The sequence below is a fragment of the Fukomys damarensis genome, unplaced genomic scaffold (assembly GCF_012274545.1).
Source record: "Fukomys damarensis isolate Sample0158 unplaced genomic scaffold, DMR_v1.0_HiC HiC_scaffold_20, whole genome shotgun sequence".
NCBI lineage: Eukaryota > Metazoa > Chordata > Mammalia > Rodentia > Bathyergidae > Fukomys > Fukomys damarensis.
In genome coordinates, this window is record NW_022900932.1 from 22045706 (window position 1) to 22062648 (window position 16943).

A 16943-nucleotide genomic window follows, 5' to 3' on the forward strand; every position below is an offset into this window, starting at 1 on the left:
GACAGATTCTGCCTGTGCATTTGTCATCCAGGTAGGGATTCAGATTCTTTCTTTTCTTTCTTTCTTTCTTTCTTTCTTTTTTTTTTTTTTTCTGGTACTGGGGATCAAACTTGGGACCTTGCACTTACCAGGCAGGTACAGCACTGAGCTTTATCTCCAGCCCCAGGATTCAGATTCTTGGTGCTTTCTTTTCCAACATTTTCCCAGAATCATGCTGTCATGCTCTGTTTTTGAAAATCCTTCAGTCTCCTGCTCTGTCGTGCCACTGTTGCGACAAAGTAAGTGCCATTTGTATTTGGCACTTAGATACCTTGCTAAACTCTTACTAATAACTTATTCATGAGCTGGGCATGGTGCCACATGCCTGTAATCCCAGCACTTGAGAGGCCCAGGCAGGAGGATCCCTGTGAGTTCAAGGCCAGTCTGGCTACATAGTGAGACTGTGTCTCAAAAAAAAAGTTATATTGCCTAAATGTGCTGGCAGTAAACAATAGTATAATGTTCACTGGAAGCACTGAATGTTGTGACATCGTGTTCTTTTTCCTTATGGGGAAATTTCAGTATATCACAATTAAGTATCATGTTTGCCTTAGGTTTTTAAATGTTGTTCCATCTATTTCGATATATGACTTTTGTCCTTTAGTCTATTAATGTGGCAAATTGATGGATGTTTCTGGCTAGCAGCAGCTATATTTTTTCTGGAGTAACTTTAATTTGGTTTTCATGTGATATCTGTAAACAGTACTGGTTTTGGTTTATGAAAATACTTTATTTAATATGATTATCAGTGAGCTTGATCTAGTTTTCTCTTATTTTTAAAATTTATTTATTTATTTATTTATTTATTTATTTATTTATTTATTTATTTTTTGGTTCTGGAAATTGAACTCAGGATCTTGCACTTGTTGTGCAGGCACAATGCATGAGCCAACCCTGGCCCTTTCTCTTACTCTTTTTATCAGAGTTCTGTTATTGAGGTTATTCTATCCTGATAAAATATAAAATAAATTGAGAGATATACCCTTATTTTCTGGGGGTTTGTTTTTTGTTTTTCGAAAAGAACAGCTTGAAAGGTTGGTAGAACTTGTGATTGAAGCCATCTTTACCTAGCATTTTGTTTTTTTGAATTTTAAAAACATTACTCAGTTTCTTTAAAGGCTATAAAGAGTGTTATTTTTTTCTTAAGTCAGTTATTTGGAAGTTGAATTTTTCTAAGAATTTTCCCATTTTGTGTAAATTTGAATCTCACTGGTATAAAACTTAGGCTTGTCTTGGTCTGTTTCTGAGCACAAGTGTCTCTGACATGATGATAGCTGCTTCTTCCTGCTTCTGTGTTTCAGTTGGGGTGGCTTTCCCTCAGGCCTTGGTTTGCTGAGAGGTCTCTTATGTAAGCTGCAGGTGTTGATTAGGATAGCAGCTCTGTTTCAAGCTGCCTCATCACTGAGGTGGTGTTTCAGTTGAGGTGCTTTGTTACATGTCTCTTCTTGGGCCCAATCCAGGTGGGTAGTGGGCTCCCTCTTGGGTATTTTATTCTATTTTCTTACTGGTGAGAAATGCACAAAAAGTCAAACTCAAATGTATGCATACATTTCAAGCTTCTGCTTGTGTCACACTAAAATCTTATTGACCAAAAACAAATTACACAACGAAACCTAAATTGGAAGTATGAGAAATATGTGGTGCTAGTCACCATTAGGTGACAAGATGCATGCTTAATATCACAGGGTCATAAATTTAAATCTTTTTCAGGTGAGATATTTCAGTCCCTTGTGAAAAATCACAAATTATTTGTTATCCATTTTTAATTCTGTGCATTTAAAAAATAGCTTTTCTTTATAAATGTAGCTTAGCTTTGTAAATATAGTTATTTCCAGCAATTTTAATCATGTAACTTGGGTATGGGGAGACATTTCAATTACATATTAACTGAGGACTTACACTCCAGAGGGAGTATAGGAAAGTATCTGGTATTGGAAGTTTGACTTCCACGTGGTCAGTATTGTAAGAAAGGTGTATTATTTTCTTCTTAAATAATTGCTAATAATCTGAAGGGAGTAATCCAGGAGTATCAAAAATATGAGTTCATAAAAGACATGATCCAAAAGAAAAAAGCTCATCTTAGTATAATATAATGTTTTTGAGATGTTTTTAGCATCACTGGGGCTTCAGGTAGTTATGTTTGTTCAGTGGCTGTGAATCCTGACTCCATCCTGGACTAAAAATCATTTGGAGAGTTTTGAAGAATATTCATCATTGCCTGGCTTTATCACAGATGATTCTGTTGTGCAGTCAGGCTTAAGAACCACTTCAGTAGAACAGTTTGAGAAATGTTTAGCAAGCTAGTATTTCAGTAATTTTTAAATGATTAATAATACATTTCTTTGCTATGTCACAGTGGGCAGAAAAGGCAGCATTAAATCCTTGTTCAACCAGAGGAGTTTGTAAAGATTCCATTTAAGGTTTTATATGTTAAAAGGATATCTTTGCTTAAAATTTTTTGGTTCACATTGGCTCATGATGGCTCTAAAATAAGATGGTTGTTAGAAGGCACTTTGTATTCTAATAATACGGCAGACTAGCCAACTTGAATAGCTTCTTGAATCCAAGTACCTTTTAAATAGTGCAGATGAAAACCAATGCTATTAGTTTGTACTGACTGTGAAGCCACATTGAAAGAATTTAGTGATCTAGGTAATATATTAGTTAGAATGTATTGCTAAACTAACTACTCAGAACTTAGTACTTTAAAACAATTATTTAATTGGCTAATAATTCTGTGGTTCATTAATTTTGGCTGCGCATAGCAGGGCTGTTTTCCTCTTAGCTGAGCCCAGATAATCAACTCCTGACCTGGCTGAGGGCAGATGGGCTAGGATAGCTCCAGCCAGGACAGCTTGTCTTTCTTCCAGATTGCATCTCATCCTGTAACTACTAAACTTGGATCCTTCTCATGATAGGATAGGATTTCTAAAGATAGAGAAGAGCTGTGATGCTACTAGCGAAGCAATGAGCTTGTGAAGCCACTTGTGACACTTAGAAACGGGGCACTGTCACCATCTGTATTCCATTGTCCAAAGCAAGCTGTGGGTCTGAACCTGGATTTAAGACATGGAGAAAGTCTCCCTCGTGATGGGGTTTGATGCAGAAAATGAGCTGTAAGACATAATAGAAGCAGGATTGAGCCTGAAACACCAACCCCTCTCAGTAAAGTCACCTCATGGAAAGTGTATGCAATGAAATATTACCCTGCTAGAGATAAAAGACACTAAGAAACTGATAGAATATCTAATTGCAAGATGCAACATTTGTCTGTTTTAAAAGAGGAATGAGGAGGTGACGGACTATGGAAATAATGCTTGAGAATATTCAGTCTTGACTAAAGATATAAAACCTGAGAGTGAAGAATACAAGGCCCAAACTGGGCAGTCACCTTTAACTCATTCCTAAACGTAGTAAGACATCACAGGAAGCTGGACACATTGATAGCAGGGTAGACTGGTGGGTTGTCTGCAGTCTTTGTTCTGCAGTTTCTTAGGTTTGCTTTGACCAGAGGACCTCCCTCTACAGGAGTCATGTCCTTAAAGGGATCAGTTTCTGTAGAAGAAAAGGAATATTGTTTCTACTGTGTTCAGTACTAGATTACTTGACCAGTTCTTAGCCTAAAATTTATGTGTGGTTCCCAAGAGTGGACTTCACAGACCGTAGCTCTACATTAGACCCTAACAAATAGTTAGAAACTAACAAATGGATGAGGTGGGGAGGAACTTCTTGGGCTATAAAGTTAGATGCCACTGAATCATCTGCCAGGGACTTCCCGACATTTTCTGGGACTGTGCACTGGACATCATCTACCTGTGTAGATACCAGATTCATTCTGTATAGATTAAGGCTACTAATATTTCACACAGAACTTATAAAATTGCTTAAACTCTTTAAAAATACACTCATTTTTAAAGAGAAAAATGTCAGTTAATATGTACTGTAGTGTTCTCAATATAAATTGTTTAAAAATTAGCATTAAACCTGAGGATTTCTATTGTTTCATTCTAGGCAGCATACTTCTGCTTTTGTTCCTTCATCAGGACGAATTTATTCTTTTGGACTTGGAGGTAATGGGCAGCTGGGAACTGGTTCAACAAGCAACAGAAAAAGTCCTTTCACTGTAAAAGGAAATTGGTTTCCTTATAATGGGCAGTGCCCCCCAGATATTGGTAAGTTTTAATAAAGTTTTGCTACATAAATTAAAGTTCTGGTCAAATGTTGTTTTTGAGCCAGGTATAGCGGTGCACACCTGTAATCCCAACACTCGGGAGGCTGAGGCAAGAGGATCACCATGGGCTCGAGGCCAGCCTGGGCTACATAGTGAGCTGAGTCTAGCCTGCACTACAAAACAACACCCTGCCCCCTCCCCCCAAAAGAAATTTTAAAAAATTTAAATGTGGCTTTTAAGTGACAGGGCTTTTTGTGTTTGCAAGAGTTCTAAGATGCATTGCTAGGTTAAAATAACAAGGTATGTAACTATGTATACAGTTGTTTAGTTTGCTTATATTTACTTATGCATGTGTAAGGAAATTCTGGATAAACAAAAGTGTTTCAGAAGGTGGTTCATGTGGGAAGTATGTAGTGGCTAGATTCCACTGAGGGAGTTGTATTTGCTTTTGGTTTTAAATTGGAGTAAAATACTAATAACATAAAATTTACTAACTTAACCATTTCAAAGCTGAACAGTGTCCATCACCAAAGTCTAAACACCATATCCATTAAACAGCAACTCTTACCTTGCCTTGTCACCTCTCAACCCCTGGCAACCACTGTTCTACTTTCTGTTGCTGAAGTTGACTTATACCTAAGCACCTAATATATAATATAAACTCACACAGTATTTGTCTTTTTAGGACTGGCACAATTCACTTAACATAATGTCCTCAGGATTCAGCCATGTTATAAAATGTACCAGAATTTCCTTCCCTTTAAAAGGCTGTATAGTATTCCATCACATGTATATGCCACGTGTCATCTATCTACAGGCAATTAGATTGCTTCCACAATTGGCTGTTGTAAATAATGCTGCTGTGAACATGGGTATACAAATTTCTGAGATCTTGCTTTCAGTTCTTTTGGGTATATATAGGAATTTTTAATTGTGCATCATTTTCTATTTTTTTAAAATTTGAAGTATGTACATTTATTACATTTGCGATATTAAATGTTTTAATTTGCTTGTTATATCCTTTCTGCTTTAGCCAAAATAAAAATATTTATTTTTATTTTCTATTATTCTTACCATATATCTGCTTATTTTTCATTGACATTAATATGCTTAGAAAATTTGAAATATTTGAGTGCTTTTCTGCATCTACTTTGTTGGGTACTGTTATCAAGATGTACTTACTTATTTTTTTATTTTTTTTTATTTTTTTTGATACCGGGGATCGAACTCAGGTCCTTGCGTTTGTGAGGCAGGCAGTGGAACCACTGAGCTAAATCCCCAGCCCTACTTATTTTTTCTTTTCTTTTCTTTTTGGGTTTCTTTTCTTTTCTTTTTTTTTCTTTTTTTTTTTTTAAGACAGGATCTCACTATGTAGTTGAGACTGACCTGGAACTCACTGTGTAGGTCAGGCAGGTCTTGAACTCAGTGCTCCTCCTGCCTCCGCCTCCCGAGTGCTGGGATTACAGTGTGTGCCACCACACCTGGCTTCTTAAGATGTACTTACTTTTTATATTTTCTTTACCATCCTAAACTATTCCTCAGAATTATTCTTATATTTATTTTAGTCTCTTGATGGAAATTAATATCTTGGGTTTTCTATAAAGTAATATAGAACATCAGAGCTGGACATGGTGGTGCACACCTGTAATCCTAGTACTTGGGAGACTGAGGCAGGAGGATCACTGCAGGATTGAGGCCAGCCTGAGCTACCTAGTAAGTTCAAGGCTAGGCTGAACTACATAGCCAGACCCTGTCCTGTGTGCATATTGTAGATTTAATTATTCACAGTGATGAATATGAACAAACATATTGTGAAGGGTGTCATTTGATAAGTCCATAATTTTATTGTAAAGATTTTTTTGTTGTAATTCAAAGAATGTTTCAGTCATGATCATATTGCTTTTGTGTTTAAACTGTGGCTTCATTTTTTTAAATTATTCTTAGTTTCAACACATATTTTTTTTTGTCTTTAGCAGTTTCTAATTTATGATCAGTGCACCTTGCAGAAGTTATTGTTAATAACCTAGCAAAGAAGCTGATTTTAATCAGTATGAGTGCTGTAAGGAATCTTATGTATATGTTTCCAAAGTTCAGTACTCAGGGATGCACTTTTTCACCTTTGAAACTGCAGGCCTTGAGATTATTTGCATTGAAATGGGAATTGAGATAGAATTTCGCCATCATTGATTTTTGTGGTTTTTTTTTTTTGTTTTTGTTTTTGCTTTTGGTACTGGGGATAGAACTTGGGACCTTCTGCTTGCAAGGCAGGTGGTGGAACCACTGAGCTAAATCCCTGGCCCACCATCATTGATTTTTAGTTACAATTTAATTATCAAAAAATTGTTGATAACTTAGTAACTAAATGCTGGCATCAGCTCAAGTATCAAAATGGAGTATTACAAAATGGAGCCATACAAAGGAATGAGTCTCATATGCTACAACCTAGATGAACTTTGATAATATTATGCTAAATGAAAGACAGACATGAAAGGATAAATACTATATGATTCCACTTATGTGAGGTACTTAGAACATTCACATTCATGATTGCCAGTTGCTGAAGGGAAGAGGGAATGAAAAGTATTGTTTAATGGATTTGTATTTGGTCGAGTAACAAATTTCTGGAATTGATTAGTGACGATAGTTGCAGTGTTGTGAATATACTTAATGTCACTGGTTTGTGAACCTAAAAATCGTTAGTGATGTTTTATGTGACATGTATTTTTATCATAATGAAAAAATTGTTGACGATCATCTTGTAGCATTGTAGAGCCATATAGGAACTAACTAGCTAAATGTGGATTTAATTTACATTGTTGTATGCTGCAGAGGCCAATCCCAAGCTCTCACCATGAATCACGCTGACTGCACAGTCTGTCTGGTATGGCCAAGGCCATGGGTAGACAAAGACATTATTAACAAGCAGGATATTCTAGTAGTTTAGTTACTCCCTATAGCTGCACAAAGGCACACTTTTCTTTAGAATGTGTGAAAGTTTGAAGAACTGCATTAATCTGCTAAGGTTCTATAACAAACTACTATGAATTACATGTTCTAAACAATATACACTTAATTGTCTCAGAGTTCTAAAAGCCAGATATCCTAAACTAAAGTTGCTTCATTCTGAAGGCTTGGGGAACAATCTGTAATATATAATCAGTCAATCTGGTGATTTTCCAGCAGTCATTGGCATTCTTTGTCACAGAGGTCTCTGCCTTTATCTTAAGTTAACATGGTATTTTCACTGTCCATGTCTGTGTCCAAATTTCTCAAATTTATAAGAATACCAGTCATTGGATTAGGGACCTACCTTATTCCATTGTGACCTCATCTTAACTAATTATATTTACAGTGACCTTATTTCCAATTAAAGTCACATTCTGAGGTACTAGGATTGGAGTTTCAACACAGGGCTTTTTGAGAGTCACAGTTCAAACCATAATTGTACCATAGGCATTACCTCTGCTAGTATAGCCAACTTTTCTTCTTCAAAGTGACTGGTCGTACCTGATCTAGTAACCATCATTCTCAAATGTGACGCTTCAGTGAAGTCTTTGGTTGTGCAGTCAATTTGTCCAATGATAGCCTAGTAAGAAAGGGGAGAGATTTTTAATGAGTCTCTGCCAATAAGTATATTACTATTAAAAGATGGTGGCCATAAGAATTTAAATACGTATTTAATTGTGGAGTTGAGTGAGAATAAGATATCATCTTCAAATGTTTTGTTAGTTTCCTAAAATATAGTAAAATTTTTTGTGGATTAGATAATTTTAGAAACAAATTAATTTCTTGTATATATCCAGAAACAGAACATTGAAACAAAACTAAACATTATTCCAAATAGATTCTCACAGTGAATTTCTCCTCCTGCCTTCATCCATTGCTGTGATATGGAGACATCTTAATATTGTTTGCTAGTATGCTAATATCTAAATCTATCAGAGATTTCTTTGTAAGTCTGTACTCAAGCTTCTGTTTGATACATAAATGGTTTCAGTTACCTAGTACAGTTCTTACAGGGCTCTGACGCAGTCCTTTGTTAAAAACATAAACTGTAGCGGGGAGTGGTGGCGCACACCTGTAATCCCAGCACTCGGGAGGCTGAGGCAGGAGGATTGCTATGAGTTCGAGACCAGCCTGGGCTACACAGTGAGTTCCAGGTCAGTCTCAACTACATAGCGAGACCCTGTCTCAAAAACAAAACATAAACTCTGATCTGTAACTTATAAAGAGCCTACAGGCAAGCATTCGAATAAAATGAAAACTGTTAATACGTGGTGGATGATTCAAATGTCTGTGGCCAAGCCAGATGTGGTAGTACATGCCTGTAGTCCGAACTTCTTGGGAGCTAAGGCAGGAGGAACATTTGCGCCACAAGTTCAAGACCAGACTAGGCAGTATAGTGAGACCTAGACTTAAAGCAAAACATCCAAAAACAGTGAGACTAAAAGTCTGCAAAGGTGATTACTGACTCTTTTCAGAGAACTCATGGATGCAAATCAGAAACATAAATATGCATGAGCTTAGCCTTCTATGGATGACCCTCCCCCAAAGCTTGAGCTGATAATCCTGAGACCATAATACCTGAAAACACCAAGAATATCAAGGAAAGAGATTCAGTAAGTCCAAGACTGAACCTAGACATGTGTTTTTTATAAAACTCTGACATTAGGTCTGAGGTAGTGACCCTTCCTTGAAAACCTCTGGTTTAGGAGATAAGAATTAGAGCAGCAGGGTTATGCCAGAAAACATTACAAGTAACAGCTGGAATTAGGACTGGTAGCACACTGTTATCTAATATGAAGCAAGGTGTTACTATGACTGATAAGGAAGATTTGAAAGTACTAGTTCATAAGGGCTTTTTGTTTTGTGGATTGTGAAGTTGGTTTGTTTGTTTGTTTCCCCATTGCTGGGGATTGAAAGGAAGGCCTTTGCACTGAGCTACATTCTCATCCTTTTTTATGTTTTATTTTGAGACGGGCTCTGGTGAAATTTTCTGGGCTAGGCTTGAGTTTGTAGATCATCCTGCCTCAGCCTCCTTGGATGCTGGGATGATAGGCATGTGCTATCACTCGTGTTAATAAGAATTTTTAGTAGTATTTCCTTTGATATCGAAACCTGTGTGGGCTGGTGATTTAGCACAGTGGTGGCTCACCTGCTTTGCAAGTGTAAGGTCCTGAGTTTGATCCCTGGTACTGGCGGGGGGGGAGGGGGGATATTGAAACCCGTTACAAAAAGTGAGAACTTCTTATAAACAATTTTTTAAATCATTAAGCAATTACATTTTACTGGATTAATTTAACTGAGGAAAGGCTGTCTTTTTTTTTTTTTTTTAAGGTATTGAATTGCACTCTAATTCAGGCCATCCTTGAACTCACTATGTAACCCAGGTTGGCCCCAGACTCGCAGCAATCCTCCTGCCTCAGCCTCTTAAATGCTAGGATTACAGGCATGCGCTACCATGCTGGGCAAGGCTGTGTCTATTCTTTAGGAACTCTTCCTTTGTGACTTTTATAATAATAACACATCAAACAAGCTAGATAAAATTATATCTAACATCTCTTTATTTATTTGTTTATTTACTTATTTTCATTTTTATTTTTTTGGTAATGGGGATCAAACCCAGGACCTTGCACTGTGGGGCAGGTGTGGTGCCACTGAGCTAAATCCCCGGTACCCCTCCCCCACTTTGGAGGGGGTACTGGGGATTGAACTCAGGTCCTTCTGTTTGTGAGGCAAGCGGTGGAACCACTGAGCCAAATCCCTGGGCCATGGATGACAGTCTTAACTGGGGGTTACTTTTGGAATGGAGATTTTATTTAAAGGACCTTGAAAAATCATGCTAAGGCTTATTTTACAGTTACATCTTATTTGCGGAAATATGGAGTTAATAAAAAACATGCAAAAAATAATGCTATCTTCAATATTAACATGGAAATTTAGAAAGCAAAAAAATAGTAAATAATTGCATTGTAACTCTACTGTACACCTAAAATGTACCAATAAACTCAATGAGTGAAAAAAAAATGGTAAATAATTGCAGAAGATCATGTATTAACCCCTACTTTTCTATTTGGGAGTAGATTTGGAGAAACTAGTGGTCCAGCTAGAAGATGAAGAAATAATACTACTATATCACATTTTAAAAATCACTTCAAAGAAATACAAAATTTAACCTGCAAGATAAAAGTGTCAGTATATGTGGATTGGGGAAAGGGGGTAAAATTGTATAGACACTGGACTAAGTACACTAGTTCATTCTTTAGATTTTTCTTTTCTCCCACCTTTGCCTTTTTTTTTTTTAACTCTCTTTTTTTGGCCAAGGGGATTTTTCTTACCAACAACGGTGATTACTAGAAAAGCGGACATGGGACATTGCAGATATAGGGAAGATTCTATTTTTAGCACATCTTACAACAAAGATTGTTCCTGTTTCTTCCGGTTTACATTGCTTTTAGTTTTTCTTTTCTTTTTTCTTTTTTCTCTTTTTTTGGTACCAGGAATTGAACTTGGGCCCTTGTGCTTGTGAGGCAGTTAGCAGAACCACTGAGTCAAATCTCTGACCTGAATTTACATTGTTTTATCTGGATTGGATTGTCATAAATGAGCCACTTAGCTCATCTGTAGTCAGGTGAGGACCAGTTGGTATTTGAGGACATCTTTCAGCATGAAAGATGAAGATGAAGATCAAAACACACTCACCCAGGTGTGGTGGTGCACGCCTGTGATCCCAGCACTCTGGAGGATGAGGCAGGAAGATCACTGCCAGTTCAAGGCCAATCTGAGCTACATAGTGAATTCAGGGACAGCCTGAACTACACAGCTAGACCCTATCTCAAAACAAACAAACAAAAAACACACCTTGAAGCAACACAGATAATTTCATGGTCACCTGTTCCTTCAAGAGAGCTCAAAAAGTCTCCCGCTGCTTCTTTGTTCATGGTGTCCACTATTATAAGCACTTAGCCAGTTTTGAGATCAGGATGAATCCTGCAGCACAAAACCTGTCACTGTGTAGTGTGGGTTCTTGCTTTTAGTGATAATGGAAATTAAAGCACAAATTTACGGGAAAAAATTTTTAATTGAAAAGCAAGAGAAAATGGTAAGAAATGTTAGCTTGAAGAGCTGACAAAGGCTGGCCCTTAACAAAGGAGAGTAAGAAAAACAGAAGGACTGCAGCTTGACCAGCTGTAGGTTATGTGACCTTATTAACATTTTTAAACCCTTGTTGAATTAATATTCCAAGCAGTGAGCTCAGTTCTTCCAGGCGTCACAGAAAGAAACTCAACCAGATGTGTGTTTCCTGATGGGAGCATACCCCTACCCTGCAGTGTAGTAGATGTACTGGAATAATCAGTGGGTGATTGGAGCCTGTCTAGATTAGCTACCAATGTACAAGAAATATTAGACAAACAAAATATTAGAACAAACACAGATACAGTGAGCAAAACATCGCCTGCAGGAAGTTGTATAGGACAAAGGGCTAGCTTTCTCAAACTTAAGTAGCAATTAAGGAAACTAACTTCTAATGCCTAACTTTTGGAAACTCATTCATGTACTATAGATTAGTAATTTATCTTTTAGGAATGATTTATATAGGAATAAATAAATGACATACAATATGGCTAAGTCTGTTAAGCAAATAAAATTTCCTTTTTTTTTTTGTATCAGGGATCAAACTCAGAGCCTTGTGCTTGTGAGGCAGGTGACAGAATCGCTGAGCTAAATCCCTGGCCCAAGCAAATAAAATTTCTAAATGAAATTTCATGCAGACTTTTAAGAATAATGTAGGGAAAGATATTAAGTCATATCATCACCTTATTTCATACAGAATTACCCTTTTTAATGAGTTAGTTACTTTCTTTGTTATGAGACACCATATCTGACACCCACAACTTAAAGGAAGAAAGGTTTAGTTTGGCTCCCAGTTTGTAGGGGTTTCGGACCATAGGCTGCTGGCTTTAAGGCATGGCAACATGACAGAGGGATTGGGAGAGTGATCAAGGGAGGAGAGGAGATAGACCCTTCCAGGCCACACCCACAGTGACCCACCTCCTCCCACATTTAGCTATAAACTCATTAGATAACTGATAAGAATCATGTACCCATGATTCAGTCACTTTCCAAAAGCCTTACCTACACATGCCTGTAATCGCAGCACTCTGGAGGCTGAGGCAGGAGAATCTCCGAGTTCAAGAGCATCCTGGGCTACATAGTGAGTTAAAGTCCAACGTATGCTACATAGTGAGACCCTGTCTCAAAGAGGGAAAAAAAAAGCCCTACCTGAGTGGATAAGGCTTGAGGAGGGGGGCACATCTGGACATAAACATAGCAAACATCTTAAAATTAGTCATTGGCCTTAAGGCATTCTTGTGATTTTTGAAAACTTGCCTTTAATGTTCTAAACTCTGAAGCTCTTACTTAGTACCAAGTTAGATGAAGTTCATTTCAAATTGTATGTTCATTTTTGGTAAATATTTACTGAGTTCTTTCACAGGTGAAAGATTCTGTTTCTCAATAGTGAATACGCAAGGAAATTAAAATTTGGTCCTTAGGGCTCGGGGGTGGTAGTGCAAGCCATGCCTGCAATCCCAGCACTCAGGAGGTTGAGGCAGTAGGATGGTGAGAGTTGAGGGCCAACCTGAACTGCAAAGAGAGACCTTGTCTGAAAATTTAAAAAAAAAAAAAAAAAAAAGTGGTTCTTTCCTTGAAAAGAATTTGTAATTCTGTAGCAGACATGGTCACAGGTAATACAAGTTAAGGAAATAGTTGACGAAAGGATGAAAGTTGAGAATAAAGATACCAGAGATGGATAACATTTGGTAGACATAAGTTACAGGATGGAGTGTTGATGCTTGATATGTGATACCTCTCAGTAGTGCCCTGGAAGAAATTTTAATTGTACACACTGTTTTGGAGAGCAGAAAAGGAGTAGAGCATGATTGTTTTTCATAAGAAACTGTATTGCTCCTTTATCCATACTAAATTTGCTTACTAATTTATACGTTTGTGGACTTGATTTTGTTTTATTGTTAAAGAGCCTGTGTATCATCTTTTGTACAGATAGATTGAATGAGAGAACAATTTTATTTACTCAAGTTTTAGTATTTACTTTATTATTTTTCTTTTTAAATGAATAATCTTAATTTATTTTCCTCTGAACTATCTTTTATAACATTCATTCTATTTTTATATTCTCTTCCATTTAAATTGAAATATACTGGGATACAAACTAGCGAGCCCTTTCATGTGCAGGCCAGAAGAAACACATGTAAACTTAGAGGTGCTGCTTATGTTTAAGTAACATTCATCATTTGATCAGTCTCAACTCTAGAGCACTCAGAGTATTCCAAGTTCTTTTGTCTGTGATTTGAGGATCTAATTAAATTAGATGATTAAACAAATCCAATAGAAAATTTGATGCTTTTAAAAATGTGATAGAAATCTTCGACTCTAATTTTGTTGCAATTCATTTTTATTACAGATTCTCAAGAATATTTCTGTGTCAAAAGAATTTTCTCTGGTGGAGATCAAAGCTTTTCACATTATTCTAGTCCCCAGGTAATAACAACAACAAAAAAACCCAGCTAAGTATAGTGGCCCACACCTGTAATCCTAGCACTTGAGGAATCTAGGAAGGAAGATCATGAATTTTGAGGTCAGCCTGGGTGTCTTAGTTACTTTTCTTTTTGCTGGGACAAAATATACCGCACCTACAAGTTAAAGTAGGAAAGGTTTATTTTGGCTTACAATTTGGGGAGATTTCAGTAGTCATCTAGCTCCCAGGCAGCATGGAGTGGCAGAGAGGCATCGCAGAGAAGAAACATTCATGGCAGGGCAAGCGGCAGGCAGCAGCAACAGCAGGCTGCCTTCTTTTCTCTTTGTATATCCCATCCAGTCTAGAAGGCTATTGATTGGTGCCACCCACACCCAGTGTGCACCTTCCCATTATCCACACATAGAACTGTGCTAATTCCAATCAGTAAACTAATTTAGTACCACACACCCTTAATCCCAGAATCACACACTCTAGGTCCAGCTCCAAAAAGCCCTACTACTTGAACGTATGAGGCTTTGCAGGGGGACATCTAGATACAAATCATAACACTGGGCTATATATAGCAAGTACAGTGAGACCATGCCTCAAAAAAAGAAAAATAGACATTTTTTCCCCTGATCTGTTTGCTAAGTTTGTGTTTTATTTTGTTTAAAAAAAAAAAATCTCAAGAGTCAGAGATTTAGCTCAGTGGCACTGCACCTGCCTTGCAAGCACGAGGTCTTGATTTGATCTCTGATACCATTTAAAAAAAAATCTCACAAAGCAAATACATGCTGGGAAGTTCTTTGTTTTGAGTTATAGATAATATCTCTTCCCTCTGATTAATCTCTTTAATTTTAAAATTTAGAACTGTGGGCCACCAGATGACTTTAGATGTCCTGATCCTTCAAAGCAGATCTGGACAGTGAATGAAGCTCTAATTCAAAAATGGCTAAGCTACCCTTCTGGAAGATTTCCTGTGGAAGTAGCCAAGTAAGGAAAACAATTTATCTGCACAAAGACAAATGTAACCTGTCAACTTTGTGATAGAACAACCAGGGGTGTGTGGAAAGTCTCATTTAAATATTTGTATCATTAAATTTCACTCACTGCATAGTTTTTTATATGAAAATATAAATGTCTATAATTTCCATTGTAATAGATCTTTTTAAAAATCTCATTTAAATTTGTCCAAGTTATAGTTTTCATACATATAAAGATATATCAAATGAGAAAATATGAAATATAGCCATCTTAGGATTTAATTTGAAATACATTCCTTCTGGCATCATAATAATTGACTGTCTTTTTACCCCTGAAGACTTGGCTATTACGTCTTTCTTGAATGTTTTAATGTATCTAGTACTTAGGATTTTGCCTGTTAGTTTTGTTTTTGTTGGTGTTGGTATGTGAAAACTGGTTTCGTCATGTGCAGTGTATTGATGTTTTGGTCCACAGTGGACCTCATACTGCAGTGGCGTCATTAGGTTATAATGGAGGTGGAATTTTCCTGTTGCCTAGTGACATTGCAGCTCTCATGGTGCAGTGAAGTACTCACATGTTTGTAGTGATGCTCAGGTAAACCTTCTGCACTGCCAACTATATAAAAGTATAGCAAATAAAATTATACAGTGCATAATACTCAATAATAAATGACCATCTTGCTGATGTGTGTGTATCTATCAACCTGTCTGTCTAGACAGTGCTTACAAGTAAGTTTTTGGTGTTATGAGTGAGTCTCTTGAGTGCATCATTTTTTCTCGTGCTTGATTTAATTGTTTCGTTCATCAGCAGTAGACCATAGTGTAGGTGTGTAGTAGTCTCTTACCATCTAGGTTTACGAATACTCAGTGATGGGGCAGAGATTTCACTCAGTGGTTCCGCTGCCTCCTTTGCAAGTGCAAGGTCCTGAGTTTGATCCTCGGCCCCCCCCAAAAAAGAAAGAATACTTAGTGATGTTTCCACAATGATAAAATAGCCGGATGACCCATTTCTCAGAACATACCTAATGGTTAAATGATGCAGGACTATATATAAGATTTTTTTTTATTTACTTATTTTATATGTGTTTTGTTTTGTTTTGTTTTGAGACAGGGTCTCACTATTGTAGTTCAGGCTAGCCTTGAACTCACTATAGTTCAGGCTGGCCTCAAATTCATGGCAATCGACTGCCTCAGCCTCTCAAGTGCTGGACGTTTGTTATTTTAGATTGTTTCCCAAACTAAAAATTTTCTAAAATCTCAGAGTAGTCCTCAAAAATAATACCCAAGATTGTCACTACCATGTGGAATTTAAAAATTAAATGTGCATGCTTATGTGGAAATTTTTAAGAATTTCATATTTGTTGGATGAATCAAAAGTTGAAAGTAGTATTTGAGAAAGTCTATGGTAAACAGCAATACCTTTCTTAAGTATTATTTAATCAGTTGTCCGTAATTTGCATAATTATTCATTTTAATTGGGTTTTGGTTAGAAGAGTGCTCTGTAGTATTAATATATTAAATACTCAAACAGTTAAATTTCTCCTTTTGTTGTTCTTTTACTATTTTTAAATTTATTTTTAGTGAAATAGATGGAACATTTTCCTCATGTGGTTGCCTAAATGGAAGTTTTTTAGCTGTTAGGTAAGTGAGAATTTCTTGGTTTGTTGAAACTTTCAAATATATTGTATTAAATAATACATTAAAGAAATAAAATAATTTTAAAGTGTCCTTTCTGCTTTTCTGTTTGTTTGTTTGTTTGACTTTTTAGCAATGATGATCACTATAGAACAGGCACCAAATTTTCAGGAGTTGATATGAATGCTGCTAGGCTTCTGTTCCACAAACTTATACAACCTGATCATCCTCAGATATCTCAACAGGTTTGTTTTAAAAATATTTTATACTTTTACTATTGAACTATTGTATATTTTATTCCACTTCATGTTTTTAACCTAATTTATTTTTCAGTAACTTCAGTTTCATAGGTTCATTATCATGTACTGTATGTATGTATGCATTTATGTATTTGTTTTGGTACCAGGGATTGAACTCCTGTCCTTGCACTTGCAAGGCAGGTGCCGGAACCACTGAGCTAAATTTCTGGGCCCATTATCATGTACTTTATATAATTTTATTAAATACAGTAATATAAGAATTAAAATTTTATTTTAAAGCATTTGTAACTCAGCTGTCGAACATTTATAAATCTTTC

General features: G+C 36.6%; 1 protein-coding gene across 9 annotated transcripts in view; it reads left to right on the forward strand.

Moving 5' to 3' along the window:
* Herc4 (HECT and RLD domain containing E3 ubiquitin protein ligase 4) overlaps positions 1-16943 on the forward strand; it is a 109950-nt gene that overhangs the window by 44446 nt on the left and 48561 nt on the right. For all 9 annotated transcript variants that reach the window (XR_776713.2, XM_010605555.3, XM_010605552.2 and 6 more), the window contains exons 8-12: positions 4051-4211; positions 13695-13771; positions 14617-14741; positions 16313-16372; positions 16500-16611. Coding sequence is in view for 8 of the 9 variants with exons in the window: in XM_010605555.3 (XP_010603857.1) it covers positions 4051-4211; positions 13695-13771; positions 14617-14741; positions 16313-16372; positions 16500-16611 (535 nt within the window). In the remaining variant the exon portion in view is untranslated. The remainder of the gene's footprint in view (positions 1-4050; positions 4212-13694; positions 13772-14616; positions 14742-16312; positions 16373-16499; positions 16612-16943) is intronic.